Source organism: Artibeus jamaicensis, unplaced genomic scaffold, assembly GCF_021234435.1.
Source record: "Artibeus jamaicensis isolate MK-2021 breed Jamaican fruit bat unplaced genomic scaffold, CSHL_Jam_final contig_851, whole genome shotgun sequence".
NCBI lineage: Eukaryota > Metazoa > Chordata > Mammalia > Chiroptera > Phyllostomidae > Artibeus > Artibeus jamaicensis.
The window spans coordinates 6,051,647-6,078,968 of NW_026521986.1; the positions used below are offsets into that span (position 1 = coordinate 6,051,647).

The window sequence follows — 27,322 nt, forward strand, 5'->3', positions numbered from 1 at the left end:
ACCATTCAGTGAAGGTGTTTGTAATTTAAGAGAAATATACCTAATAATCCACATCACTTTTTGTACTTGCAACATTGTGTTGACCACAACCTTTCCATTTTCTCTAGGCAAATAAGGCAGCGACTGAAGAACCAGGTCACTGAGATAAGGGAGCAAGCACCTGGTTTCACACCGGGCCTGGCAATATTACAGGTATTTTGATGGTGTGTTTCCACTAACACCCGCCTTACCCATCCTCGCGGTAGCACTTGGGACAACAAGCAGTTCGGTCTCTTCCCCTTATTTATTTATTTATTTATTTAGGCTTCTGTGAAACCTCACCCCTTTGCAGTTTTTCCTTGCAGGTTCCTCTTCAGCTCAGCTTCTGAGTGTTGGCACATCCTGGTCCTCTCCTCTTCCCTGTGGGTGTTCTTCCCCTGGCCCAGTGTCACTTTCCATTTTTGTCTTAGGATCCATTCGTGCTTTAAAAAATTTAAGGCCTTAAGGAGCTTTTGTTCATATGGATTTATCCATTGATATTTACTGCATTAGAAATTAAAACTAAGAAGTTTAAAAATATTTATACATGTTAAAGTGCCAAGAGTAAAATTATTATGTTAACATAAGTAACACTTTTATGAGAAAATAACTTTTAGTTAAGAAGATTGAGTGAGCAGAGGGGCGAAGGCAGCTGGACTCCCATCTGCATCTGCACTCAGTCCCTTGCTGTGTGCTAGTGTGGTAAAATACATGAAGGAAATCTGGCCTCGTAAAGACGTATAGTTGTACAAGGGAAGGCTTTTTAAACATTTTTTTAAAATTTACTTATTGATTTGAGAGATAGAAAAACATCAGTTCATTGCTCCATTTATTGATGCAGTCATTGGTTCATTCTTGTATGTGCCCTGAACAGGTATCAAAACCGAAAACTTGGCTTATTGGGATGACACTCTTGTCAACAGAGCCACCTTTTATTTATTTTTTTATTTTTTTCAACAGGGAAGAGACAAGTGATGTGGGAATAAATGATTTTCTTTTTGTTTTTTGGTTTTTTTATAATGTGTTTTATTGATTATGCCATTACAGTTGTCCCATTTCCCCCCTTCATTCCCCTCCACCCTGCACACCCCCTCCCACCCACATTCCCCCCTTTAGTTCATGTCCATGTGTCATAAGTTCTTTAGATTCTACATTTCCCATACTATTCTTACCCTCCCCTTATCTATTTACTCCCCACTGTCTATGCTACTTATTTTCTGTACCTTCTTCCCCCTTCTCCTCCTCCCACTCCCCTGTTGCTAACCCTCCATGTGATCTCCATTTCTATGGTTCTCCTGATCTAGCTGTCCACTTAGTTTGCTTTTGTTTTAGGTGTGGTTCTTAATAACTGTGAGTTTGCTGTCCTTTCACTGTTCATCTTTTTTATCTTCTTTTTCTTAGATTAAGTCCCTTTAACATTTCATATAATAAGGCTTGGTGATGATGAACTCCTTGAATTTGATCGTATCTGAGAAGCACTTTATCTGTCCTTCCATTCTAAATGAAAGCTTTGCTGGATAGAGCAATCTTGGTTGTAGGTCTTTGGATTTCATGACTTGGAATACCTCTTTCCAGCCCCTTCTTGCCTGTAAGGTCTCTTTTGAGAAATCCGCTGACAGTCTGATGGGAGCTCCTTTGTAGGTGATTGTCCCCCTGATTTGAGTCCCAGTTTTCTTTCCATCACTCTTGGTTCCCTGTGCATTTTCCTACACTTCACTTAGGGTAGCCTTCATTTTTTCATCTAATTTGCAACCAAAATCAACCAATTTTGTGAGCATCCTGATCACCAGTGTTTTGAACTGTGCATCTCATAGGTTGGCTATCTCTTGGTCGCTTAAAAGTATTGTCTCTGGGGCTCTGATTTGTTCTTCTGCTTGAACCATAATTTTTTGGTCAGGTTGTGCCTGTTACGTATCCAGCCAGGGCTTTTAAAAAGTCTTTCCAGCTCTGGTCTGCATGACTCAGTTGGTTGGAGTGTCGTCCTGTAGTCACAGGGCTGTGGGTTTGATTCCCAGTCAGGGCATGTGTGGTCCCCAGTCCAGGTGTGTATGGGAGGCAGCCAGTTGGTGGTGTGGTGCTTCTCTCTTGCATCGATGTTCCTCTGTCTCCTTTCTTCTCTCCCCTCTCTCTCTAAAAAAGAAGAGAAAAAGAAAAAATGTCCTTGGGTGAGGATTAAAAAAATAGTCTTTCTAGATAATTGTAAATATTTTTCTTGAATGCTATACCAGCACTCAGTATAAGTTTTTAAAGGTCAGTTGCAGTGTGGGATATAAAACTGTATCTTTGAACTTTCATACTTTGTTGCATCAGAATCTTGTGGTTTGAAAGGATATGTACCCACGTGTGGCTTTTTATATCCTTCATTCCTCATTTGGAAAATAATGGTTCACTGAATTGTGCAGATCTTCCAAATGTTAATATATTTTATGATGTAGTATAAAAAATCATAATCATTAATATTACCAACATACTCTTCAAAAAAGACTTTAATTTTTGAAAAGTTTTAAGCACACAGGAGTGGATTAAAAATTCTGATTTTTTCTTGAAGACACAAATTTTATTAGCGGCAGTAAATACAGTTAGTTATTTTACTTGAAGAGCCAGCTAACTTTCCACTGTTGAGAAAATATTGCCAGACAGTCAAAGCTGAATAATACTGTTTGTCAGTTGTTCTTTCAAATAAAGATGGTGCTCCACTTAAAAATGCAGCCAGCTCAGCTTGCAAGGCATAGAAGCGCAACTGCTTTTCCCGGTGACGACCAGCACACTTTTGCACACGGCAGAAGTGCTTCCCAGTTCCTTACACACAATATTAAAAAGGCACACACTCAGGTCGAGGTTTAATGACACGAACGGTGTTCATTGCTTCACCCAGGACTCTTCTAAGTGAAACTCATCTGTTTTTGCTGAGCGTGTACGGCAGTGAAGGGTGCCCTCAGGAAGAGTATAATTGGATGCCATTCTCTTGATTCCTACTACGTCACCAGCAGTCTTACTCTTTCACTCTTACTTTCACGGCCTAATATAAATGTGGATACAGTGAAAAAGGCAAATGACATAGTATTATTAATTATAAAAAGTTTGGTGCTTACAGATGTTGTTAAAGGGCATTGATGTTCTCATAAGGCCATTGTCCTAGACCAGTGATTTTTAGCCTTCTTCACTGTGGCACATATCAACTACTAAAATTCTGTAGCATACCAAAAAATACATTTTTTACTCATCTGACAAAAAATAGGTATAATTTTGATTCATGCACACTGGATGGCTATTGTTTTGTTGGCTGTTGTCATTTTTTTTATTTGACAATCTAAGGGAACACAGGTCAGTGCCCCTGACTAAGTAGTCATGGGTTCCATGTTTTGCAAATTCTTGTGGCTGTCTGGTTGGAAATCACAGCCCTAGGCAATTTTATCTGGCCCCATATATCGGCTGTAGGCCAGTAACTTACACACCCTGGGTCTCCTCTGAGTTCTGGACTCGGGGTTTCTGGGACATCACTTATTTCCCTTCCTTCTCTGATCTTTTCGCCCATTGCTCATCCTTGGAGGGACAGGGACCTCCCTGTTCCTTCTGCACCATATCTGACATCTGAAGGCCTCTGGGCTCAGCCCTCAGCCCACTTCTTCAGCTTACACTGTCTCTGAATGAGCTCACGCAGACTCACAGCTACGTGGAAGAATACATCCTGATTTAGGCCTCTGTCCACATTTTCTCCCCTGCGCTCCAGACACATCCGGTAGGAGACCTTCAATAAGTATCTTGTTATGCGGCCAGATGTACAAAGAATGTTTTGAAGGGTTGATCTGGATGACAGGAAACTGATTGCTTTCATTTGGAATTCCCTGCAGAAATACCTGTCTCCTCACTCCCCATTTCCCTCCGTATGCGTGTCCCTACTTACACCATGTAACCCCTTGCTAAGTTTCTGTCTTATGTTCATTAAGAATTTCAGAACAAATGGTACTTGAACATTTCCCCTCATTTTTGTAAATTATCTCGAGGCCTTGGCTGAGAAGAAAAACGCAGAAGGCCTGTCATCTGCCTGGTGTGTCCCTTCCTGTGGTAGGTTTTCCTTTTTTTTTTTTTGCAAATTACTAAGAAGCAAAGGTATGTGTCGTGGGTGTACACTTGGTACGTGTCAGGGACCAGTAATTTCTAGGCTCCTGCTTGTGAATTGTTTGTTGTAGAAAGAGTGAATGTCATAGACCAGAAATCTGAAACCCTTCCTTAGCAACATTGGGAATTTTTCCCTGTTTCAAAGATTGATTTCTAAGCTTGTATTTTAAATGTATTGATTGCAGGTGTTTTTGTTTACATAAGCAGTGTTCTACAGCTTTATCCCCTATGTCCTTGTCAACAGAACAGTAATACACTGTATTTTATCTTGCACTTTAGCACCAGAGTCAACATCTTTCTGTGACACAAGGCTTACACATACTATGTTGTAGTTGTTGACCTTAAACAAACAACTAGATATTTCTCCAGCAAAATGGTTTTTTCCAGGAACAACAAACAATTATAATGCAGGGCATGCAGTCTAATGGTGAACCATGGCAAGGTCCAGTGATGCAAAGGAGAGAGGAAGCTCTTTTATGGATTTGGGACGGGCTGTCGTAAAGGAAGAGTCCAGTGGAGGAAACTGGAAGTTCAGGGCACAGTGACTTTTCATTGGCTGAGCTGTTACTGGACGAGGGGGAATCTTTTCTTCTTCCTGCTGAGGCAGTGAAGTAGTGTCAGGTCCTGTAGCAGTTGCTAAGCACTCTCTTCCTGTTGGGGTCAGTAGTGTGCTTTGAGTGACAGGCATGAGAGCCCTCTCTTCTAGCTTCCCAGCTCCATTTAAAATGAGGTTTCTGTTTATTTTCACATACCACATCTCTGCTGCCTCGGACCTCTCATTTTTCCCATCCTGTGACCTGGCACCACCATCTTCCCACCTGAAGTCAGCTCTAGGATCTCTCCCTCTCCACGTCTGCTCAGGGACTCTGGTGCTGTTGCGTCTGCCTCTGTGAGCTCCGGGAATCTGTTCCCTCCTTTTGATTTGCACTGCTCCCACCCCCTGGGGCCCCTGCAGTCTCATACTTGCGTTTTCAGGCATCTGATCTGAACACTTCCAGTCTGTCCTCTTAACTGTTACTGTTGCCCTTGTCAAAATGCAAATCTGATCACAGTCCATCTAGCCTCATCCTTACAGAAGGAATGACAGTAGTGCATTATAGAGTGTCTACTATAGTTCAAATGATTTGTATACATTTATAGCTCTAATTTCTATACTAACTGTACAGGTTGGGACCTCTGCTTATTGTCATGGTAACAGATGCCCAAAGCTCTTGGGTAGCTTATCCAAAGCCACGGTCAGGAAGGGACTGAGTCTGGCATATAAACTCAGGGCTTTCTCCAAAAACCACTCACTTTTTGCCTTTGTTTTTCTAATTTCTTGGCACTGCAGTCAAGGGTATTCATGATCTGCCTGGGGAAATACATAGCTAAAAGTTGGAATTTTTAAAGAACACGGTGAACTGTTAACTTCCCAAATAACTGAATATTTAAAAGAAATTAAGACTTTCTATTATAAGAGATAGAAATGAGGCTGTATTTCCATTCCCTTAGTATATAAAATACTTTAATAATGAATAATATAATAACTAACATTTGCTATTCAGAGTGCTTTGTGTGTGGCACCTCATTCAGCCTCACAAAGAAACAGGGACAAAACAGTAAAAGTAACCAGATCAACTGGCCTGAGTATCTACAAAAGGCTCCTGATGCAGAAAGAAATAATGAGTAGACCAATACCCACATTATTTTATGCTATAAAAGAGGGATCGATAAACTGTCCCATGTCCAAATGCTGCCCAGGTTGTAAAGGGTTAAAAAAGAAGCAAAATGTGTGACAGTGCGTGGCCTGAAAAATCTAAAATATATCCCATCTGGCTCCTTCCAGAAACAGTTTGCAGACTCCCGGTGTTAAAAAAAAGTTGTCCCTGGCCTGGCTGGTGTGGCTGTGGAATGAGCACCAGCCTGCTAACCAGAGGGTCGCCTCTTTGATTCCCAGTCAGGGCACATGCCTGGGTTGTGGGCCAGGTCCCCACTACGGGGGCACGAGAGGCAACCATACATTGATGTTTCTCTTCCTCTCTTTCTTCCTCTCTTCCCCTCTGTCTAAAGAAGTAAATAAATTAAATCTTTTAAAAATTTGTTTCTAATTTGTTCTGGCAAAGGACCTCTTTTGGATGATGTTACTTACCTCTTTCTAGAAAGAAATTCGCATTCTCATAAAATGCTTAAGTGATTTTCTTGATAAAGTCTAATGGATTTAAGATGTGTTCTGGGAATCCAGCCTTCCACCCACCTACTTGACTGTCAGTCAAGAATCTACTGTTCTTCTACTAAACATTCTTTTTGCGTCTAGTCTAGCAATGATTGTGTAACCATTTTCCTCTGTAAAATGCATATCCTGAGAGTGAATCTTTGAATTGGTTCCTAAGAAGTCTTTTCCTTTGCATTAGGATTATAATGAAACTTTGACATATGCTCATAACTATAACTGTTAAGATTTCTTTTTAAAACTGGTGGAAGTTTTGAAGTTTTGAAAAATTCTTCCCAAAACATGCAGACAGAAAACAGTTTCTATAAAGGAACAATAGCAAAGGACTTCCGACTTCTGTAACACTCGGTGCCAGCGATTGCGTCTCTGAAGAAAAATGCTGTGACTCCAAATTCAGCCAAGTGGGTCCTTCAAGTGCAGAGAAGCAGAAAAATATTTTCAGATCCACAAAGACTCAGAAAAAATGCCTACATGCCTTTCATGGAAAGGTGACCTATTGTTGTATTTCAGCTACCTGAGAGATGAATGAAAATAAACTGTAGAAGAGAGAAGTTGTCATTTTAAAAAGACTGGCAGTGAGTGATAAAACCATTTAAACTCAGAGTTAAATCTGAATAACTAATTATAGTTATAAATAGGACGGTCTTTCCTACTTTGATCTAAAAGTCTCAGAGTGCCTTAAATTCGGTAACTGAATCGGTAAACGTCGGGTGCTAGGGCCAAAGAACATACAGAAAGCGGCCAAAGAAGAAACACGGGAGGCACTAAAATGCTGGGGACCCCCCACAGGAAGCAGCTAATGCGATGCACTTAGGTTCAAATAATCCAATAAAAAAATCCTCAGTGGACTTTGACTTACCTTCCCAGAGGTGAAATTCAAATTAACATTGACAGAACAGGTCTATGTAAAGGACAGCTGAAGCTGAGAGTCAGGCCATGTTCTGTGGGCCAAGGAGGAGCTTCCAGTGACAGCGTCAACATGACGTGGGCCGGAAATACTCTGCTACAAGGCCCGCTGCTGTCTCTGCCATTGTCCGGTTAAAGGCGCCAGGCATCCATATCGAGGGACCTACCCTTTTTCCCTCTGCAGTTTTGGGAGAAGCCAAATTTGTAAGCATATCACCCTGAGTCTATTTCAGCCTTGGAAAGGACAGGTGTCAACCACTGGAATGTGGACAATTATTGGTAAAATAAACTTTTACAGATAAATGCTTACAGTGAAAAACTATGAATGTGTTCATGAATAAATACACAGGAGGGACATGATGAGATGAGGCTCGGGGAGTCAAAGGATTGGGCTTCCACTCTGTCCTGAGGGCAGCAGACCGCCCTTTGCCTTGCATAGGTGTCTGCTCTGTATAAGCTGGAAGGAGGTCCACCCTAGCTGGTTTCTCATCTCTGCGTGTTGGGAAGCGCTTTCCACTGCCCCTGGGAGTGGGGGAGAGAGGTCAGAATGTGCCCTCTGGGTGTTCTTGTCCCAGCTGCCTTGTTTCACCTGTGTCGTTGCTCTTGCCTGATGACGGTTCCTCGGGCCTGTTGATCTGGCAGGGCAGCTCGGCAGTACGCAGAATCTCCACATGTTTCCGCAGGCCTGCGGCACACGTGCCTGATTTCCAAGGCAGATACAGGCAGTCCCCTGCTTTTTCTCTTCTTTTGGCTTTTTCAGTGGGAACCGGGGTGGAGGGGGCATGTTTGGGGAGGTCTCCCTCCACTCCGCCCCGACGTTTTCCTCATTCTCCAGTTGGAGTTCTCTGCCACAAGAATCTCATGATTAAACCTTTCTTTTATCAAAATAAAATTTTAGAAACTTTTCTGTGCGCCTTGTCTTTCCCTAATCGTCTGATTTGCATGTGTTTATTATTCTAGGTTGGCGACAGAGATGATTCCAATCTTTATATAAATGTGAAGCTGAAGGCTGCAGAGGAGGTAAAGGCGGGAACAGCCGCGTCGTTGGCCCCACCCCACCCCAGCTCCTGCCTGTCACCCCTCGCCCCTTATTCCCTTCCCATAAGGAATTTGGTCACCCGCAGTGGACTTCGATTTCACAAGTCAGAACTGAGTGGCTCAGAGCTTCGGCCTCTGGTTTACCCTTGAATGTTTTCTAATCAGTGATCTGCCTACTTCCCAAAGAGCAGGAATAGAGGACAGGAAATTGCTTGTGCAGTGATGACAGTTAACGAGTAGATGATGAGTGGGTCAGAATGAGACAACGTCTTGAGAATGTGGGGTGAAGCGGTTACTAACACCCTGTGGGTGGTTTTTGTCATGGCTATGAAAGAAAGGGGCCTGTGTCTCAAGTTCTCTTGCCAAACACCTGTTTTAAATGTTCATTTTTGCAGATTGGGATCAAAGCCACTCACATTAAGTTACCAAGAACTGCCACGGAATCTGAGGTGAGCTTTTAGGAACTAAGTGTTAAGAGTGCAGCTGAAGGCTTTCCTCTCCGGTTTTCGATTTAGTGGGACTTGGGGGATTGATACATTCAGCATACGAAAGCCCTCCCAGTAATTGTTTCTTTCAGATTCTGCCTGCAGAAAATCTTCGAAAATACCTACAGAGTAAATGGTGCAGCGCTGGGGCATGAGTGTTTGCTACTCACAGTGTGATCGCAGCATCATTTGTTTGCCCACCACCTGCAGCGTTCGGGAAAAAGTGATCCTTGGCCTGTAGTTACATGCATGTTATAAACCAAACATGTATTCTGTTTAGATGATGCGAAAGCATAGGCAGAATCAGCGTCTGTGATTAAAGTCAGAGCGGCGGTTCTTATATATAGGTGGGGGGGTTAACTGAAGGGAGAAAGAACTTTCTAAGGTCATGGAAATGTTCCCCATCTGCACTGGTGGACAGGGTAGCCGCTAGCCCTGTGTGGCCATTGAATTAAAGTGAAATAATATTTCAAATTCAGTTCCTTGGTTATATTGGTCATGTTTCAAGTATTCAGTAGCCACTATTATATTCTAAGTTGTAAATTATAGAGCATTTCTGTCATCACGGAAATCTCGATTTGGATGGTGGTAACATGGATAGTACTGCTGAAGTTCTTACTTCTTCAGTGGGTTCCTGACCAGACCCCTGAAGATGACATTCCATGTCAAAGGAGAGTTGCTCTCAGGGCCCAGGGGGCGTGCGTTCTGAGAGGACGGCAGTTACACTCTTGGAGGGAAACGGGACAGCCTCTCCTTGACTCGGAAAGTGTTTCTTTGTGGCATCCAGGCTGCCTGTGGTACTGTTTTCAGGTGTTAAAGCACATCACGTCTTTGAACGAAGACATCACCGTGCATGGGTTCATAGTGCAGCTACCTTTAGATTCGGAAAATCCCATTAACACCGAAGCAGTGGTCAATGCTATCGCACCGGAGAAGGACGTGGACGGGTGAGTGTGGCTTGACTCTACGTCACATGGCCCGATTCCAGGGATAATTTATTGCTCTGTCCAGAACACACCGTATTTGCTTCTGAAGAATAAAGGCACCTAATTTAGTTTTACCTCCCCCTTCACTGCTTTTACTGTTTTAGATTGACTAACATCAGTGCTGGAAAACTTGCCAGAGGCGACCTGAATGGCTGTTTCATCCCTTGTACACCTAAAGGATGCTTGGAGCTCATCAAAGGGACAGGTGAAAACAAGAACCAAAAACAAAGCACCATTTCGTAGAGCCCAATCTTGGCACATAGACGGGCAGAGGAGCTGCACTGCGGGCCCTGTGTGGTTGGACTCCATTGGCACAAGTGACCTGTCTGCCAGACTTTACCTAAATTCTCACTGAATTTTCTCAGCAAGCCTATGAAATAGTACTCTAAGTGTCCAAAAGGCTCCAAACGACTGAGTAATTTGTTCGCGAGGCAGCAGAGCTCCAAGTTATTTTGAGTTCAAAGCAAATTTTTTTGTGTGTGAAAGAATTACCTACATGGCAGTGAGAAATGAGATGGTATATAAGGGTGCAAAGTGAAAAGTCCCCCACTCCCCAGTGGGTACCCAGAACCGCTGTGGAGACAGTAGTTCTAGAACTAGACAGATGGCTGGAAACAGTCTCTTAACAATTAATTGGCTGCATTATATCTTATTACCTAGTCAGCATCTTGGTATTTTAATTTCATCAGAAATGCTTTTAGCAAAGCTTTTTTTTTTTTTAACAAAAAGTTTGTCCTGTTTAGAGGAAGTGGATCAGAAGTTTCAAGTGGAAAATGTTGGCCATTGCAAAAGAAGGTTTTCTGTGGTTGGCAAGAAAAGGTCAAGCTACAAGCCTCAGGACAGCTCTCAGTCCCTTAACTAAATTTATGTGCCACAGCATATGTAACAAACAGTTTGTTGCAACTGGATAAAAACAAATCCCATGAGCCTCAGCAGCTGCAGGTTCCCACTTCCTTTTACTGATAGCGAAGCTGTCATTTGCTCTAATGCAGCGTCCGGTCGTTTGCTGAATTCTAAAAAGGATAGTAAAGTACCTTTTAAACTTCAGACTTTGAGGGCTTTGCTTCTAGATGTTTATGATGTTAACATTACATAGAAGCTTATCTTTTGCGGATAAAATTAATGGTTTGTAAGAAGTTCACTTTAAGCACCAATTACCTTATACAGGAGTCTACTTCAGCCATGACTAGGAAGAGGGCTCAGGCAGAGCCCTTTATTTGTGCTTTTTCTAGCTCATTCTTATACTTCACTTGGTGGTCCCAAGCAGCTTCAGCCTTGTTCCATCCTTGTGCCTCACAGTCATGGGATTGGATCTCATTGGCCAGGATGAGATATGATCACTTGTCCACTATTGGGTGCTTACCCAGACCATCTCTATTAAATAGAGTATGTCTGTCACAAAAGGAACATTGGTATAGTGCCACAAGAATGGAAGCTGGGTAGTCAAAAAGAAAGCCTTTTCTACTACAGTTAAAATTCCCTTTTATCACTTCCCAGCAAATGACCCTATGGCCAGGCCCTAAGCCAAAACAGAAATTTAAGTGAGGTACATAAATAAGTTTAGAAAGTTGGAAAGAATCACCAATAGTAATAACCTAATTCCCCTCACTTCCCCCCGCCCCATTACAGGCCCCCTATTTGTTACAACTTTTTTCCCATGTAATTTAATCCGACGTAGTCTTCCACATGGCTGTTTATTAGCTGTTCTGTCAGGATTTCTCTTTTTCTTTGAGTGTAGGTTTTCTTCCCACTCCTCTGTCACTGACTCAGTGGTTCTTGGCTTAAGCTGCTCTCAGAAACCCACAGCAAGAAGGATACATGTACAAGCACCAGTTTGTAGCTAAAACCCTAGAGCTGAGAATATTATTTCCCAAGAAAGAGTGTTTTTAGGAAGACTTCTTTTTGACGCTCAGAATATGTTTCTGTGCACTTGTTCCGAATTGCCCCACTTGGGTGGCATGTGAAGGGGGGCGGCTCCCCCCAGTCTTTTGACGCGCACTGGCTTTTCTCTCAGGGGTGCAGATTGCCGGGAGGCACGCTGTGGTGGTCGGGCGCAGCAAAATAGTCGGCGCGCCCATGCATGACCTGCTCCTGTGGAACCATGCCACAGTGACCACCTGCCACTCCAAGACTGCCAACCTGGACGAGGAGGTAGGGGGTCCGCGGTGGAGCGGAAGACCATCTGTGTGTGTGCGTGCACGCGCATGTGTGTGGTGGGTTCTCACTCAATGGGAAAAGCTAACCTTTAAGTGCCAGAAACTGCTAATGCCCTTTACCTCATTATCTCATTTAACCGCTGGAATAATTCTATGATTCTTGGTTCATTTCACAAGACGAAGGAACAAATTCACATAAAAAACTTGCCCAAAGTTATACAGATTTTGTTCTGACTATATTCTTCCTACACCAGTCCCCCATATGGTAGAGAGGGATTAGCAGAATAAGCACTGGGATTGACCCCTGGCCACCAGATTCCAAGTGATAACAATGGTGACCTCAGATGTGGACAGAGGTCCTACGACATCCGTCGCAGCTTGTTCTCGTATGTGCATATCCCCATTGACAGTGCAGTCTGTTAGAAGTGGGGAGAGCGCTGGAGAGAGGCCCAGCGCCTTCCCTTGTAATCGTCCCCGAGCAGTGCCCTGCGGAAGGCAGTGGTTCCGACACTCCATCGGAGAGGGGCAGTCTCGGGGTGTTTTGCCATTTGGGGACATCTCCCCAGGCCGCGCTCCAAGCCTGCACTCCTCCCTGTCCTGCAGGGTCTCATCGAGTTTCTGTTCGGTAAAATACCGTGTGGAAGGGGAGCTTCCATGCCGGAGTGAGCATAGCACATGAAGGGCTGTCAGTGCGTGGCCTGCAGAAACTAGCTGATGACAGTGAAAAATTCATGCAGGGATGAAAGGGGTGTCGTTTAGTTTCTGAAGTCAGAACCCTGTTTCCATAGGTAAGTAAAGGGGACATCCTCGTGGTCGCAACTGGTCAGCCTGAGATGGTGAAAGGGGAGTGGATCAAACCTGGGGCGATCGTCATCGACTGTGGAATCAATTACATTTCAGGTGGGTGTCGCTGGGGGAGGAAGGTGGTTTGTGGCGGAGGGCTGGGCAGAGGAGGATGTCTGGGTCATCAGCTGGAGCCTAAATGAGAACCCTTGTCCTGTTGTCAGCGTGAGGTGCTCGGGTGCCAGGCTGTGACTGGCCTGCCCGTGGGTGCTCACAGTTAGTAGGCGCTGCAGCCACCACTGAGCTGTCGCCCTCCCGAGATGATGTCCGGGGAGAGGGCCCGAGAGAGGCCTCCCTCTGTCTTTATGTACAGATTACCCCTTATTTTAACAAAGGATGGACAGGTTTGAAATACAGTGTCATCTTTGCAAAGTGCTGGGAGACTCCAGGAGAAGGGGCTAATTCTGCTGAGAGTCTGCTCGAGGGCTTTGCAGAGAGGGCGTTCGACTTGCTGTTTTTCTAGGCAGAGAGGATCAAGCTGGCCTTATAGCCTTGTCCACAGCTGTCCTTGGCCTCTTCCCCCCAGTTCATGCTTCACTCCTGTTTTTGTTTTTAATATCACCAGTCTGCCTTCCCATGGTCTGGAACCTTTTAGTTTCCCTCCCAATGTATTCCCTCTATTGGGTTTCTTTTTAAATAGCAGAATTTTTCTTCTCCCCTGTGTCGTCAGTCAGTGTCACCATTGAGTGTCAGCCCCCTTAGCCGGATGAACTGCGGTGAATTCCTCCCTGGTCCGACCCCCAGTCGGATCCAGCTGTCTGCCTTTGCCCCTTGACATGGGCCCATGAGCTCCTCTTCCCATGTCACTCGTCTCATTCCTCCACCCTGCACTAGTCTCAGCCCCCTCTGCAGCCCTCGTTCTCAACGTGCACTTGCAAATGCCTGTCTTAAATTGTCGTAAACGGACCACGTGCCTTCCCACGCATGCCTGGTCTGTCCTTTGCGGCATGTATGACTGCATCTTTAGCGGAAGTCTGTTCTTTCTTCATGACATTTTCAGACACAAATTTGGAAGGACAGTATGGGGAATACCGGTGTGCACACCTCATGGACTCACAAAAGAACCATCTGTAATCGAAGGACTGTCTCTCTGCATCAGAAACCAGCCCAGGCTGTGGGCTACACAAAATTCCATTCGTTCAGCTGTGATCTTCACTTTCAACCACTTCCTCCCCACCTTCTCTCTGTCTGAAAGGCCCCTTCTTCTTTTCAAACCTTGTCTAATTCCCGCTCAACAAAGGATGATCTCTCTCCTTTTGAAAATCCTCTCCCTCCCTCCATCTCCCCGTCTCGTACACTTGGTGTTTCTTGTATCATGTGAGTCTTCTTCATGTGTGTGTCTCATACTTGGTGGCCTGTGCTGTCCTCCACTGGCTCATCAGCCTCGGGGCGGGTGGTTTCTGCTGTGCCATGACTAGTGTATGTATGCCTTCTAACTGCTTGCACTCATGTCTGTTCAGTTGTTGAAGGGAGTTATAGCAAGAATAATCTTTTTTCTCCCTTCCCATCTCAAGTTTGAAATACAGACACTGAGCTGCCAGGAATATTAGTCACTGTCAAGCCTTCACTGTCTTTAACGTGCCTCCTACTCTCCCCACCGTGCTTTTAAGACAGTAGCACATAATTGAGCACTCGGTTTTTTTGTAGTGTAATTATCTGATGGATGATTAAAAAGTGCTCACCTACAACTCCTTACTTTTGAGTACTTGCAATATGACTCTCAAGCTCATTCTGCTTAAAACCTTATATCCTCTGTATAATATTTCTGCTTTGGGCATTTTGTTGGGGGGCGGGGACCGGATTTGGGGGAGATGACACTTGGAAGAGACACTTGGGTGGGGAGCCTAAGCCTTACAGACAGGTATGAAACGTTGACTTACATATGAAACTTGTCATCCTGTTCACATTATTCCTCATGGAGATGGTAACATGTGAGTAAGGTCAATGTAGCATCGTCCTTTCTGGTCAGCTGCATTTTGCTGATCCTGGGCACATAAGTAAATAAATGTCAGTAAGGCTGGATTTCGTTGTTCCCTCCCAATGGCGCAGTCACTGAGCTGTAGGCCACGGGTGGGCTAGAGGCTCTAAGGCCTGTTCTCTTCCCTTTGGAAGGACCGTGTTCCAACAGCTGGGCCACTGCTTGGTTCATATTTCGGTTGGTTAAATCATTTACATGGTTCACTCAGGGAAAACATTGTAAGTCACTTGCCAAAAAAGAATGAATTAAAGTGTGCACTTTTATTTTTTCCAAAAAAGGAGTATTTTTAAGTTTCAAGTGCAGAGCAGAAAGAATTGGCCAGAGAAGCATGTCAAAGTGTTCTTCCTGCTTGAGTTAGTAAGATAATTTGAGAAGGGGTAGATTAACACAAGTTTTATTTGGAGGGGTTATAAAAAGAAGGGACAGATTCCCCACCATATCCCAATCCAGTCTCAACTTCTCCAGCACAGTGGCCTTTACACTGGGCTGTGTGTTTAAGGGTCCCCAAATTAAATGCAAAGGAGTCAAGACTCAGTTGGATCTTCAGTTGAATTTTGCACCTATAATTCCCAATGAAAGAGGAATTCTAGGCCTGAGGTATTTAACCAAGATGTTTGTTGGTTACTAAAGCCATACACTTACCTAGATTGGGAAGTGGTCACTTTTTCCACTGACCGCATCATACTTTCCACAAAACACTGCGCACCCATCAGCCAGCACTCCAGGCGGCCCTGACGGAGTCGGTGAAGCAGCCCACTGAGCCCATCCTTGCAGTGCTGATGGGCAGTCAGTTGCTGTGTCTCCCACGTACTGAGAAACGTGGAGAACATGACCAACATTAAAACATAAAATGAGGGTCCTGGGGTATTTGAAGCTAACTTCAGCATTAGGCTATTAAAACCTGAACAAAAGACAAACCCTTAATGGTATTTCCTTGGTGTTTTGAAAGGACTTTAGTGGTTATGAGAGGAAATGTTCTGCCAGAGCTGCTGCTGTATAATCTTCTGGAAACCTGAAAACGATGTGAGGAGTTTTTGTTTGTCAGCTCCTTGTAGTATGTGTAAAAAATATTTTATTTACTGTGGGAAGAGAAACTCTTAAGTTTGGAGAATGCTTTTTCAGTTTCAAGAGTATGCACATTTTCTCACTTGGTCCTCAGCAGGTGTGTGAAGTAGGTAGTATTAATCCATTTTTGCATCTTTAGAGTCCTCATCAGAAGACACTCACAGGGGCTGAGGACTAGTAGGTAGTGGAAGAGCCGATCCTCCAGCCTCGGTCTCTTAATTCTGGCCTTTTGGTTACAGTCAGCCCTCAGTTAACATTGGCTGTAGGTTCTGAGAAACTGGTTTGTAAGTGAAACAATGTACAAAGAAACCAATTTTACTGCAGGCTAATTGATATAAGCCAGAATGAAGTTTTTATGGCATATTTCTGGTTACAAAAAAATCACCAAACTTCTAAATAAAGACTGAAACACTTTTAATATTAAACATCAAAATAAATGTGAGCTATATGTACGTTTAAGAAAGATGAATAAAAACGAATGAGATCATTATTTTTCAGCCCGCTTCTTCCAGTTCAGGGGCACAGGTAGCGGGAGCCTAGTCCTGCAGCTTGGGGCACAAGGAGGGAACCAGTCCTGGTCAGGACCCTTTCCATCGCAGGGCAAATCACGCACACCCACACTCAGAGGGGGACGATTTAGACACGCCAGTCCACCTCACCTGCACATCTTTGGGATGGGGGAGGAAACCAGAGCAGATCCACACAGACCTAGGGAGAATGTGCAGACCCCCCACAAACAGTGGCCCCAGCAAGGAATCAGGTTGCTGGGTTTTTTTCACCCATGTTATAACAAAATGACATTGAATGAGATGATGTTATTTGGGGACCCGCTGTACTCTGATGCATCCTGTCTTGGTTGTGGAGATGTGATCAGAGAGGGTGGTAAAGTGTCCTGAGGTCCTGTGGGCTCCTGCCTCGGAAGCCTCAGAGCTGCCAGGTCCAGCCCCGTCTCCCGGCCCCTGCCGGAAGTGCTCCGAAGCCCAGTGGAGATGATTTTTGTGTGAGTGAGCAATGATGCATCACTGGGTTTTGTTCCCTTGAATAGCTCTTCGTTGCTTGTAGGAATTGTAGTTATTCTTGTATCTTTTTAAGGGAAGTGTAATTATATTCTTTGCCTTTCACATACATTTAAGTAGCTGCTCCTCTTTGGAACTGGGTGTTGAATTGTTCCTCCGTCTCATGCATGGAGCTTACAAAATGCTGGCAGTTGCTGTAGAAACGGTGTCTGGCAGCTGTGATGTAGTTGAAGCTTTGTGCACCCAAAAAATTCCTTTGTAGGCCTCGGCAAATTAACATTTTAAAAGGAGCTCATTATAAATTGGGTAGTTGTCTTTAAGAGTAAAAGAGAGCCCTGGCAGGTGTGGCTCAGTGGATCGAGCACGGGCCTGTAAAGCAAAGGGTTGCCGGTTTGATTCCCAGTCAGGGCACATGCCTGGTGTTGCAGGCCAGGTCCCCAGTAGGGGACACATTGATGTTTCTTTCCCACTCTTTCTCCTTCCCTTCCCCTCTCTATAAAAATAAATAAAATATTTTTTAAAGGGTAAAAGAGTGTTGGTATTTTGTTTGCCACCTGACACTACAAAAGGATTTTTCTAGTTCTAAAAAACACTGAAACGCCTTGTGAATTTTTGCAGGTGAGATAAATTTATCCCAAGGAAACAGCTAACACCTGTCATCCCATAGCTTCTAAGTAAAGCAGGCACTTGAGCCAGATGGGGCTACACATTCTAAACTTACTTAGTTTTTGGAACAAGGGGTTGTAGTTAATCACTTAATTTAGAAATAAACACCAGGATTACAATTCCGAGACTTTGTTTTGATTTTTCCCCCCTTGCCTTGACCAGACAACACCAAACCGAATGGGAAAAAGATTGTGGGCGATGTGGCGTACAGTGAGGCAAAGGAGAGGGCGGGCTTCATCACTCCTGTTCCTGGCGGCGTTGGGCCCATGACCGTGGCCATGCTCATGCAGGTGCGTTTGAGTAAAAGTTTCTTATTAGTTCTAGGAAACTGATGGAATTCAAGTTACTGCTTTTCTGCCCAAGTAGAAATGTCATAAAACCTGCTAGAAGCTAAGCAAGGCTATGAATTCATTGAAGAAAAAAAAAAAAGGCAGTGGAAGAAAAGAGAAAAAGAATTCATTGTATTAGCAGAGGAAAGTAGGGAAGGCACGATTCTCATTTAGTTTGGAATATAACTCCAGGAAAAGAAAAGTGCAGACACTTTTTAACCCACACTAGCTGAACAGGGAAAGGCAGGCAGCCCAGGGCATTTTAGGGGCCTACAGACACTTGCCTAGAATTGAAGCACATTCATAGGTGGACCACAAAGCCGTTCATTTTGTGATTGAACTTGAGTGATCTGGAATTCAGAGTTGAAGTGGAGGTTAAAATAATCACTTACGTTCCGTTTCTGTCATTTTGTTTAGAGCACAGTAGAGAGTGCAAAGCGTTTCCTGGAAAAATTTAAGCCAGGAAAGTGGCCAATTCAGTACACCAAGCTTAACCTCAAGACACCTGTTCCTAGGTAAAAATAAAATTTTACAGGTTCCAAACTTTGTGGGTTGTTGGTTTATAGCTACGGTGACACAGACACCCCTTCTGAAAGTACCGTCAGTGGTTGGGGTGGGGCATTACTAGGGTTGGAGTAATTCATTCCATGAATAAAGATTGATTCACCTTCTCTGTATTTCTTTTAAGTGACATTGACATATCGCGATCCCACAAGCCCAAGCCCATTGGCAACCTGGCTCGAGAAATCGGTCTGTTCTCTGAAGAGGTGGAACCGTACGGGGAAACGAAGGCCAAAGTTATGCTGTCGGTGCTGAAACGCCTGAAGTCACAGCCCGATGGGAAATACGTGGTGGTGACTGGGTGTGTTTTTTATTCATTTGCCAATCACATCTTAATATTAATCTTGATTATTATTAGAAGGGCTTGCGTTCACACTTAGCATATATATGCGAAGGTTCCTTTACTTTGGCTGTAGCATTTTCCTGGGTATTTTTATCTGCTTTGATCCTTACAGCCACCCTGTGAAGTCAGAGCAGAATATAACCTTCAGAGATGAGAAAAATTTTCAAGTTAGTGGAAGAGTTGGGTCCTAAAACCTGGTCTTCATGTGGAATTGCTATTTTTTTAAACCCCAAGTTCATTAATCCTTCAGCTCTATTGAGCATTCTTTTTTTAAAGATTTTATTTATCTAGTTTTAGAGGGGAAGGAAGGGAGAAAGACAGGGAGAGAACTGTTGTGAGAGAGAAACATCAGTCATCTGCATGCCCTAACCAGGACCGAACTCACGACGTAGGCATGTGCCCTGAAGGGGAATTGAACCAGTGACCTTTCACTTTGCTGGATGACGTCCAGTGGAGTCACCAGTCAGGGCAAGCATTCATTTTTATTGCTTGGCCTCACTTACATATAAAAGCTAGTTTTTGAGACTAAATAGAGACATTTAAATCATAGCAATGTCTTTCTAGAGTCTACAAGATAAAGTATATTTGCTCCTTACAGTGGGAAGTGCGAAAGCACAGCAATGTTTTTAATTTAAAACTGGGAGGAAATTATAATTAAGACTCCAGAGATCCTTTTCAGGTCTTTTGTCTTTCTTATTATTCAAATGAAGAATCATTCTCTAGGATCTGTGAGGTCTGACTTAGTGATTCACATCAATTTAATTCCCCTGAATGTAATTTTGCCTCTTTTGCTTTCATCTTGAAGAATAACTCCCACTCCCCTGGGAGAGGGGAAGAGCACGACCACAATCGGGCTGGTGCAAGCCCTCGGAGCCCACCTCCATCAGAACGTCTTTGCGTGTGTGCGCCAGCCTTCTCAGGGCCCCACCTTTGGAATAAAAGGTATGGGAGGGACCGGACCTTGGGTGGTGGGAATACACCCGCCTCTCCTTCAGGCTTCCCAGGCTTTCTTGACCCATGAATGCTCTGTGGTCTTCAGCTCACTTAAGGCGCTAGAATGTCTTCCTCACACCCCCTGTCACAGTGCCTTTGGTAAAGGCTTTCCTCGAGTCACCCCAGCTCCTGCTGTCACTGTTTGACGCTGCACAGGATTCCTACCATGGGTACTCTGTAGGCAGAGGCACTTTAATATGACTAATAGCCAGCTGCCTTGGTAACAACAAAGGTAATCACAGCTACCAGTCACCATGCTGACTTTCTAGAGACATAGGCAAACCCTACAGATACTGTACCTACGGGAATAGGAAAAGCCTCCCCTTGTTGAGTATGTGCCTTATGCCAGGTGTTGTGCTAAGCAGTTGATGCATGTAATTTTATTTTCTAAGATAAGATAGTATCTTTTACAATAGCAGCAACTGGGACTTCAGAGACAGCTAGGTCAAGGGCACTGTTCTTAAGTGCCAGAGTGGGCCCCGTGTCTGCTTCAAGCTCTGGAGCAGCACCATCAGCGCAGGGTTTCACCTGGTGCTTAAAAATGCGAGGTCAGTAATCGAACTTCGCCCTCAGTGTTTGATAGCTGCAGTACTGCAGATGTTCTTCTAATGAAAATTATTTTTTATTAATCGTAATAGCTTCCCAGAATTTGCTTTCTCATTTGCCTAGTGGTAGGGTATCCCATATTCTGCTTGTTCTGATGATGACTGTGAAAGTTAACTCAGGTACACCTTTGCTCTTCGGCCTGTCATTTTGATCTGTTTTGTAAATGTGCTTAGTTCTGCTTTTGAGCTTGAATCCCTTTCAGTATCGGAATGAACCCTTTTTTATTGTGCAGTCCCTGCCTCATCAAAAATTTAAAAATCTGTATCTCCAAAATCTGGATTTTTTTAATTGGCTTTTGGCTAATAATCCAAATACGCCATCAAAAATTTAGCGATTAATCTTTTTTCTAACCTATGTCTCCTATTTAGGAAGAATCACAGTCCTTGTGTTTGTGTTTGGTGTGTGTGTTTTAAGTATTGCTTATTTTATATGCATTTTAAATACTGCTTTTTTAATGCCAGAGCAGTGTTTATGAGAGTGGGAAATTGAACGGGTTTGCCTTTATGTAACCGTCATCTGGGTCTTTTCACAGATGTCAGGCATCACGGGGAACCTGTCTCCAAAGATAAAGAGTCAGCGTGTGCATGTTCGTCATAGTTTGTCAGTTAGCTCAGATTTCAGCCAAGAGACTGTTTCAGCAAAAGAAAGATCCGGTATCTTAGCCTGGTAGAGAAAAAATAAAAACACTGATCAAATCTGTCCAAATAGGTATAAAAAGTAAATAAACGATATGCATAGCAGTTACAAAAATCTATTTGATTTCCTCTTTGTGGAGAAACATGCTTAACATGAGCCTCACCCTTGACCTGTCCTCTAGGTGGCGCTGCTGGTGGTGGCTACTCCCAGGTCATTCCTATGGAAGAGGTAAATGTCCTGGGATTTGGTTGAGTCAGACCCTTTATTATAGTTTGTGCTCCAAGAAATTAATCTTTTTGTAGAGGTCTAAATAGACAAATGACTCATTTTCCAACAGAAGCAACACTCAAGGGGAAAAAAATCTTAATTTTCAAAGTTTTAAGACAGCTTTTTTTTTTTTTTGGATGAAAAAGACTTCAAAGTCTGGTTTTCAGGGGGAAATTAATAATTTTTTTAATTTAATTAATTTATTTATCTTTTAGAAAGAAAGGGAAGGAGAGAGAAATATCAATGTACGGTTGCCTCTCATGTGCCCCCTGCTGGAAACTGGCCTGCAACCCATGCATGTGCCCTGACTGGGAATCGAACCGTGATCTTTTCGTTCACAGGCCCGTGCTCAATCCACTGAGCTATGCCAGCCAGGGCGAAATTAATAATTTTAAGCGAGTGATCAAATGAAGCATGAGACTGGGAAAAACCAACATGGAGTAAATTCAGAGCAATAACTGTAGAAATGTGAGCAAAGTACAGACACAGAGTTGCGTTGCTCCCCTGTACCCCCTTGCTCGCTGTTTAAGGGACATTAGTGTGTTGCTGAAGATCCTGGTGGTATGGTGTTTGTGGTTCCTGGGCTGTCACTTAGGAAAAACCTGTTTCTCCTGAAGACAGTAGTTTATGTTTTCAAGACCTGCCTGTTCTGGCCGTTTGTCCACTGGCAGTGCTGCCGTCAGCTGTCCATCAGCTGTCCACTGGCTTTCACACAGGGATTGACTCGGTTGCAGCAGATTGAATGTGGGAAAGTTAGGGGACTGATGTGTCTTCTGCTCTTTTGTAGTTTAATCTGCACCTCACTGGTGACATCCACGCCATCACTGCAGCTAACAACCTCGTGGCTGCTGCCATTGATGCCCGGATATTCCATGAACTGACCCAGACTGACAAGGTACGGTGCCAAGGCCCCGTGGGCGCTTTTGAAAGGGTTCAAACACCTCAATTAATGTTGGACCCTCAGGTGCTGCTGGTGCCCGGAGCAGGGCAGAGGGGTTCCTTTCATTTAAAAGCCCTTCTGTTCCTCTTCTTTAAGGCTCTCTTCAATCGTTTGGTACCAGCAATAAATGGAGTGAGAAAGTTCTCTGATATCCAAATCCGAAGGTTACAGGTAAGCTTCTCCCCTCTTCATTTTTTTTTTAGATTTTGTTTATTTATCCTTAGAGGGGAAGGGAAGGAGTGAGGGAAAGAAATATCAATGTATGGTTGCCTCTTGTGTATCCTCTGCTGGGACCTGGCCTGCAACCCAGGCATGTGCCCTGACTGGGAATCGAACCGCAGTTATTTGGTTCACAGGCCCACGCTCAATCCACTGAGCCACACCTGCTAGGGCCCCTCTTCATTTTTGATATGGTATGCAACTGGGTAATTGATAAGAGGTAGAATTCTCCATGGTATAGACTATTTTGGATAAAGTTGCATCCATAACCATAGCCTTAAGGTCATGATATACATAGAAAGATTGGTGGTAGGGGTTTTTCTCACTTATATGTAAATTATCACTGGTTAGTCTTGAAATAAACAAAGCACTGACCACCTGCCCTCAGCTGAGAAGATGCTGTTTCCTCCGTAGCATGGACAGGAGTCAGGGTATCAGCCCCGCAGCTGAGTGGTTTGAAGTTGGCATCTCTGCTCTCCCCAGCACTGGCACCTTAAGCAAGAATGGTTACTTCTCTATTTAGCCTGAGTTTCTACTAAAAATATGTAGTCATTAAACATACACTATTCTAATCATATAGCCAGAAATCTCACTCCTAGGTTCATTTGTCCAAGAGAAATGTGAACTTGTGTTCATACAAAAACATGAAAGGTTTTAGAGGCTCTTTTAATTCCCCAAATCGAGAAACAACCCAAAGGTCCTTTTTCAGTGGATGAATGGACAAACAACTGGCATGTTCGTAAAATAAAAATGAATGAACGGTTACATTCCTTGTGTGTGTATCAACTGTTTGTCTCACTTTAGTTTTAGTTTCTACAGCTTGATGTTTTGATGCTGTAAGAATAATGCATGAAGCTTCCCTTCACCCAAATGCATTGTTTACAGTTTGGCTTACTTGCTTTACAATTCTGTCAGTATTTATGTATGTGCATTTTTTCTAGACTTGAGAAAAAGTGACTTTTACACAATGTGATATTTCTTAGCTTATTTTGTTTTTGCACCCCTCCCCCCGGGCCTATGCATCAGGCAAGGTAAATATCACCCTACTTATAAAAGAACTGTGTTCGGTGAGGCAGCAAAGTCCCATGGGAAGAGCCAGCAACTTCTAATCTTGCCTTTGTTGATGGCACTTCCTATCACATGTGAGGAGGCGCTGAACTAAATATTAAATAGTCCTTTGAAAAGCTCTAGGATTGGAAATCCAGGGATTTGTGGAAGGCCACAGGACCCCTCACCAGGTTGCACCTAGATCCGCAGTCTCCTGTGTCCTGGGTCCCCGAGCATCGTCTGTTGCACAGTGTTACTGCAGTCTGCCTCCGGGTGCTCCGGCAAGAGTGGGTTGTCAACAGCAGATTCTCAGCCTAGTGACTTCCGTAAACAATGTCCTGTGCTAGGAATGTGAGGCTATTTGACAAGCCAGTGAGCTCCAGCCCTGAAAACGTGTCTGAGGTTTTAAAATGAAATCCTCCTAGCACAGGGACAGAACTGTGGAAGGAGGAGGGCTCGCCGGAACCCGCTCAGACCTACCATGAGTTAGAAGGAGACTACATTTGATAAGCATTTTCCATTTCAGGGTGTGACCCATGTACACACTGTAAATAGAGACAATTGCCGAGTGCTATGAAGAGGAAGAGACAACCCCTTTTTGTGCCCTTGAACAGTAAGAGGGCTGTAAAAGTACAGTGCTACATAAAAAACATGTTCACGTGAGATTTGTATTGATTTATACTTATTTTTGCCCTTCTAATATTTCATTTGAATTGAGCTTCTCAGTGTCTGATGGAAAAGGCTTTGCACCTTGCACTTCCTTTCAATATGTTTGGTTTGGTGAATTAGGTACAGCACTTCCAGGCTTAGGGAAATGGGTCTAAACAGCCATGGGGACAAATGTGTGATAATACCTTTGTACACGTATGAGGAGGAAGTAAAGGTTTCACAAAAGGGATCATAGTTTTTCCCTTCTAAATTAAACGTGGTTTCTATTTTCTACAGGGGGAGCCCTCGCCAGAGATAGGAAATCAAAAAATGTTTTTAATTTATAATGCTTTTGTTTGTATTGTCTTGTTTTATATTCTGATTTTACTACCTCTTCAGAGACTAGGCATTGAAAAGACCGACCCTGCCACACTGACAGATGAAGAGATAAACAGATTTGCTAGACTGGATATTGATCCGGAATCCATAACCTGGCAAAGAGGTACCAGAGCCATATACATGTCCCATTTGTCTTCGGCTGTCCTGCGCTCCATGCCCTCAGTGAGTGGTTAAAATGTGGGGTCTGGAAGCTGTGTGTTGGTAATGTCATGGTTAAGACGTGACCAGAATGGTGACTTACTCCCATTTCCGGCCTCTTCCATCGGCTCTCTCCTTATTAGCTGTAATCAGACAACCTCTTGTTGAGTGAGTTGGGCATTTGCTGGCTGTTCTCTGTTGATTGGAGTGAGGGTGCTTTCATAGAAGCTCATGAATACGCCAAAAATAATATTTCACAAGTTTTCTGTTTAATCACTTTCTGATTCATGTTGCCCTTTATTCTCAGAACTCTTGTCTGGCATAAATGACTTGATTTTTCTTGTAGCTCTCCAACCTGCCTACTCATTTTTACCTCATTTTATTAAACTCTCCTGTAACAAAGCAGGTAGTCTTCAAGGTTTAAACCCTTGGCAGTTTAGTGTGTGAGCTGCTGGCCTTCACTGCCATACGTTGCTTTTCTCTACACACAACCAGCCCAGCTCAGAGTTTTGTTTCGTACCAGGTACATCCATCTGTCCTGCGTCACTGCTGAGAAGGAATTTTCATCGAGTCATGCAGAATGCAGCTAGCGACCAGTTTGTTGACTGTATTTGTGGTTTTCATTGGCTCAGTAACTCTTTCTGGCTAATGGCATTTTTAAGACGACTCTCTTAATATATAAAACCATAATGATAATTCCTTTGATTCAGTGGTGTTAGGCAGATGGTATGATATTTTATGAGGAATAAGCTAAAGATCTATTTTGAAAATTTAGTATCTCATTCACTTTTCCTTCACTTTAATGTCTAATTTATGTTTTTTAAGAAAGCAAAAGCAGACTAGGGGAAAATGGGTCTTACCCATTGACTGGCTGTTTTATACAGAGATATGAGGCACAAGGAACTTGATTGTACTTTTTGAAAAATAAGGGTAGGCTTCAGCAGTACGTTACATCCTTCATTTGTCAAGCGGAGCGTGTGAGCGTCTGAGTGCTAAACAAGACACTGCTTTGGGTATTTCTCCATCTTCATGGAAAATAACTCGGCATGTTATCAAGTGTGTTAAGAATGCCTCTTCTCTTTGACCCATTCGGAGTCTTACCAATGTATTGTTCATTTTGTATTTTGTTATTCTTGGTGCTTCATGCAAAAAACAAAATTGGAAAGACACTAACATGTCAACAGTGATTAGTCCTGGGAGATTGAAGTAAGATTAGTTGATCTTTGCAGCACTTCCAAGGGACAGTTGGATAGATGTATTTCTTCTCTGTGCTGAAGGAAACAGCAGGTCTGTCTCCCAGCATGCTTCGAAAGGCCCTGCATTTCTCAGGACGGGGTAAGGTCAGCGAGTGATCCCGCAGAACGACCTCTGCCTTTGGCAAAGGGCGTGCTGTTCTCCTGTGAGATCGAATGTGCTTTCAAAGAGGTTCTAGATTTCTAGCTGTGTGGATTCTCCAGAGAGAATAAAACCAAGCCAGTCCAAATTTCTTTCAAACGAATTCCTGTAGATTTATGATATGTGAACATCATTTCTTAATTTGAACTCACAGTCTAGGTTTGCCATCAGTTTTGGAATCGAGTATTAATAGACGGACATTCAGTTAGACTTGTTGCCTTAAGAGTGGGCTGGTTCCTTGGACTTTATGGCCCTTTTACTGAACATTGTTCTGCCTGCTCTTTCTGCTGTAGTGTTGGATACCAACGATCGATTCCTGAGGAAGATCACAATTGGACAGGCTCCGACAGAGAAAGGGCACACGCGGACGGTAACGGCTTGTTCCTTTTTAAATAAATTAGTTGAGATGAACCAAATCCTTGCTCCTTCTGTCCTCCTCCCTCGGCTCCCACCCGACCGATCTGCCAGGTGTTGTTCTGCCTTCTCCCTTTTAAAATGGAAGTGTGTGGGTGTATGGTATTGAGCACTCCTGACAGCTTTTGCAATAAATCCCATGTGTCACCTGTGTGTTTTTCCCTCAGCACTTTTTCCTGGAGGTGGAGAGCCCCAAGTGAATACCTCTGCACACAGTTGAAATCGCCTCTTTCTCGTGGCCTTTTTGTAGTGTGACTCTTCAGTGTAAGGGCTTCCGTGTTGTTGCCCTGTATGTTAGGGAACCTTCACTACGGGATTACAAGCTGCTTTCACTGGCGTCGTTAGCCCACTAGAATATTTATTTGTAAAATTGGACTACTCGGGGTCTTGGAATAGTTCATCACAAATTATTTTCCCTAAGTTCATTGCGTACTAATGTAATTTTATCCACTTCACTTTTGCAGTACACTGTTCTTGTTCAACGAAGCCTGCCCTGTTGTGTTTTTCTCCTTCCAACAGGCCCAGTTTGATATCTCCGTGGCCAGTGAAATCATGGCTGTCCTGGCCCTGACCAGTTCCCTGGAAGACATGAGAGAGAGACTGAGCAAAATGGTGGTGGCGTCCAGCAAGAAAGGGGAGCCCATCAGCACCGAAGATCTGGTGGGTGCCCGGCACTGTGAGCCTCTGACACACCCGTGTCTGTTGTCCTAGGGTCTCGCAGTTCCTAACCACACAGCTTATGCTGCAGTTAACTAATAAATGCAGTATGATTTCCTTGCTGACAGGGTAATTATGCAATTTATAAAACGTACTTCATAGTGAGTAATAGGTAGTGTGCTCCACTAATAGACCACTGGTTTCTGATGGTTTGAACAACATCTTCAAGCTGTGGATATTCTTGA

At 43.7% G+C, this 27,322-nt stretch overlaps 1 protein-coding gene across 2 annotated transcripts in view; it reads left to right on the forward strand.

Moving 5' to 3' along the window:
* MTHFD1 (methylenetetrahydrofolate dehydrogenase, cyclohydrolase and formyltetrahydrofolate synthetase 1) overlaps positions 1-27,322 on the forward strand; it is a 56,300-nt gene that overhangs the window by 12,557 nt on the left and 16,421 nt on the right. The window contains exons 2-18 of one of the 2 annotated variants that reach the window (XM_037125911.2): positions 108-192; positions 8,213-8,272; positions 8,686-8,739; positions 9,586-9,722; positions 9,866-9,966; positions 11,776-11,912; positions 12,706-12,817; positions 17,648-17,775; positions 18,232-18,329; positions 18,503-18,676; positions 19,524-19,660; positions 21,135-21,181; positions 22,008-22,115; positions 22,257-22,331; positions 24,474-24,576; positions 26,300-26,376; positions 26,940-27,080. In XM_037125911.2, coding sequence (XP_036981806.2) covers positions 108-192; positions 8,213-8,272; positions 8,686-8,739; positions 9,586-9,722; positions 9,866-9,966; positions 11,776-11,912; positions 12,706-12,817; positions 17,648-17,775; positions 18,232-18,329; positions 18,503-18,676; positions 19,524-19,660; positions 21,135-21,181; positions 22,008-22,115; positions 22,257-22,331; positions 24,474-24,576; positions 26,300-26,376; positions 26,940-27,080 — 1,774 coding nt within the window. The remainder of the gene's footprint in view (positions 1-107; positions 193-8,212; positions 8,273-8,685; positions 8,740-9,585; positions 9,723-9,865; positions 9,967-11,775; positions 11,913-12,705; positions 12,818-17,647; positions 17,776-18,231; positions 18,330-18,502; positions 18,677-19,523; positions 19,661-21,134; positions 21,182-22,007; positions 22,116-22,256; positions 22,332-24,473; positions 24,577-26,299; positions 26,377-26,939; positions 27,081-27,322) is intronic. The other variant, XM_037125913.2, reaches the window with a different exon arrangement.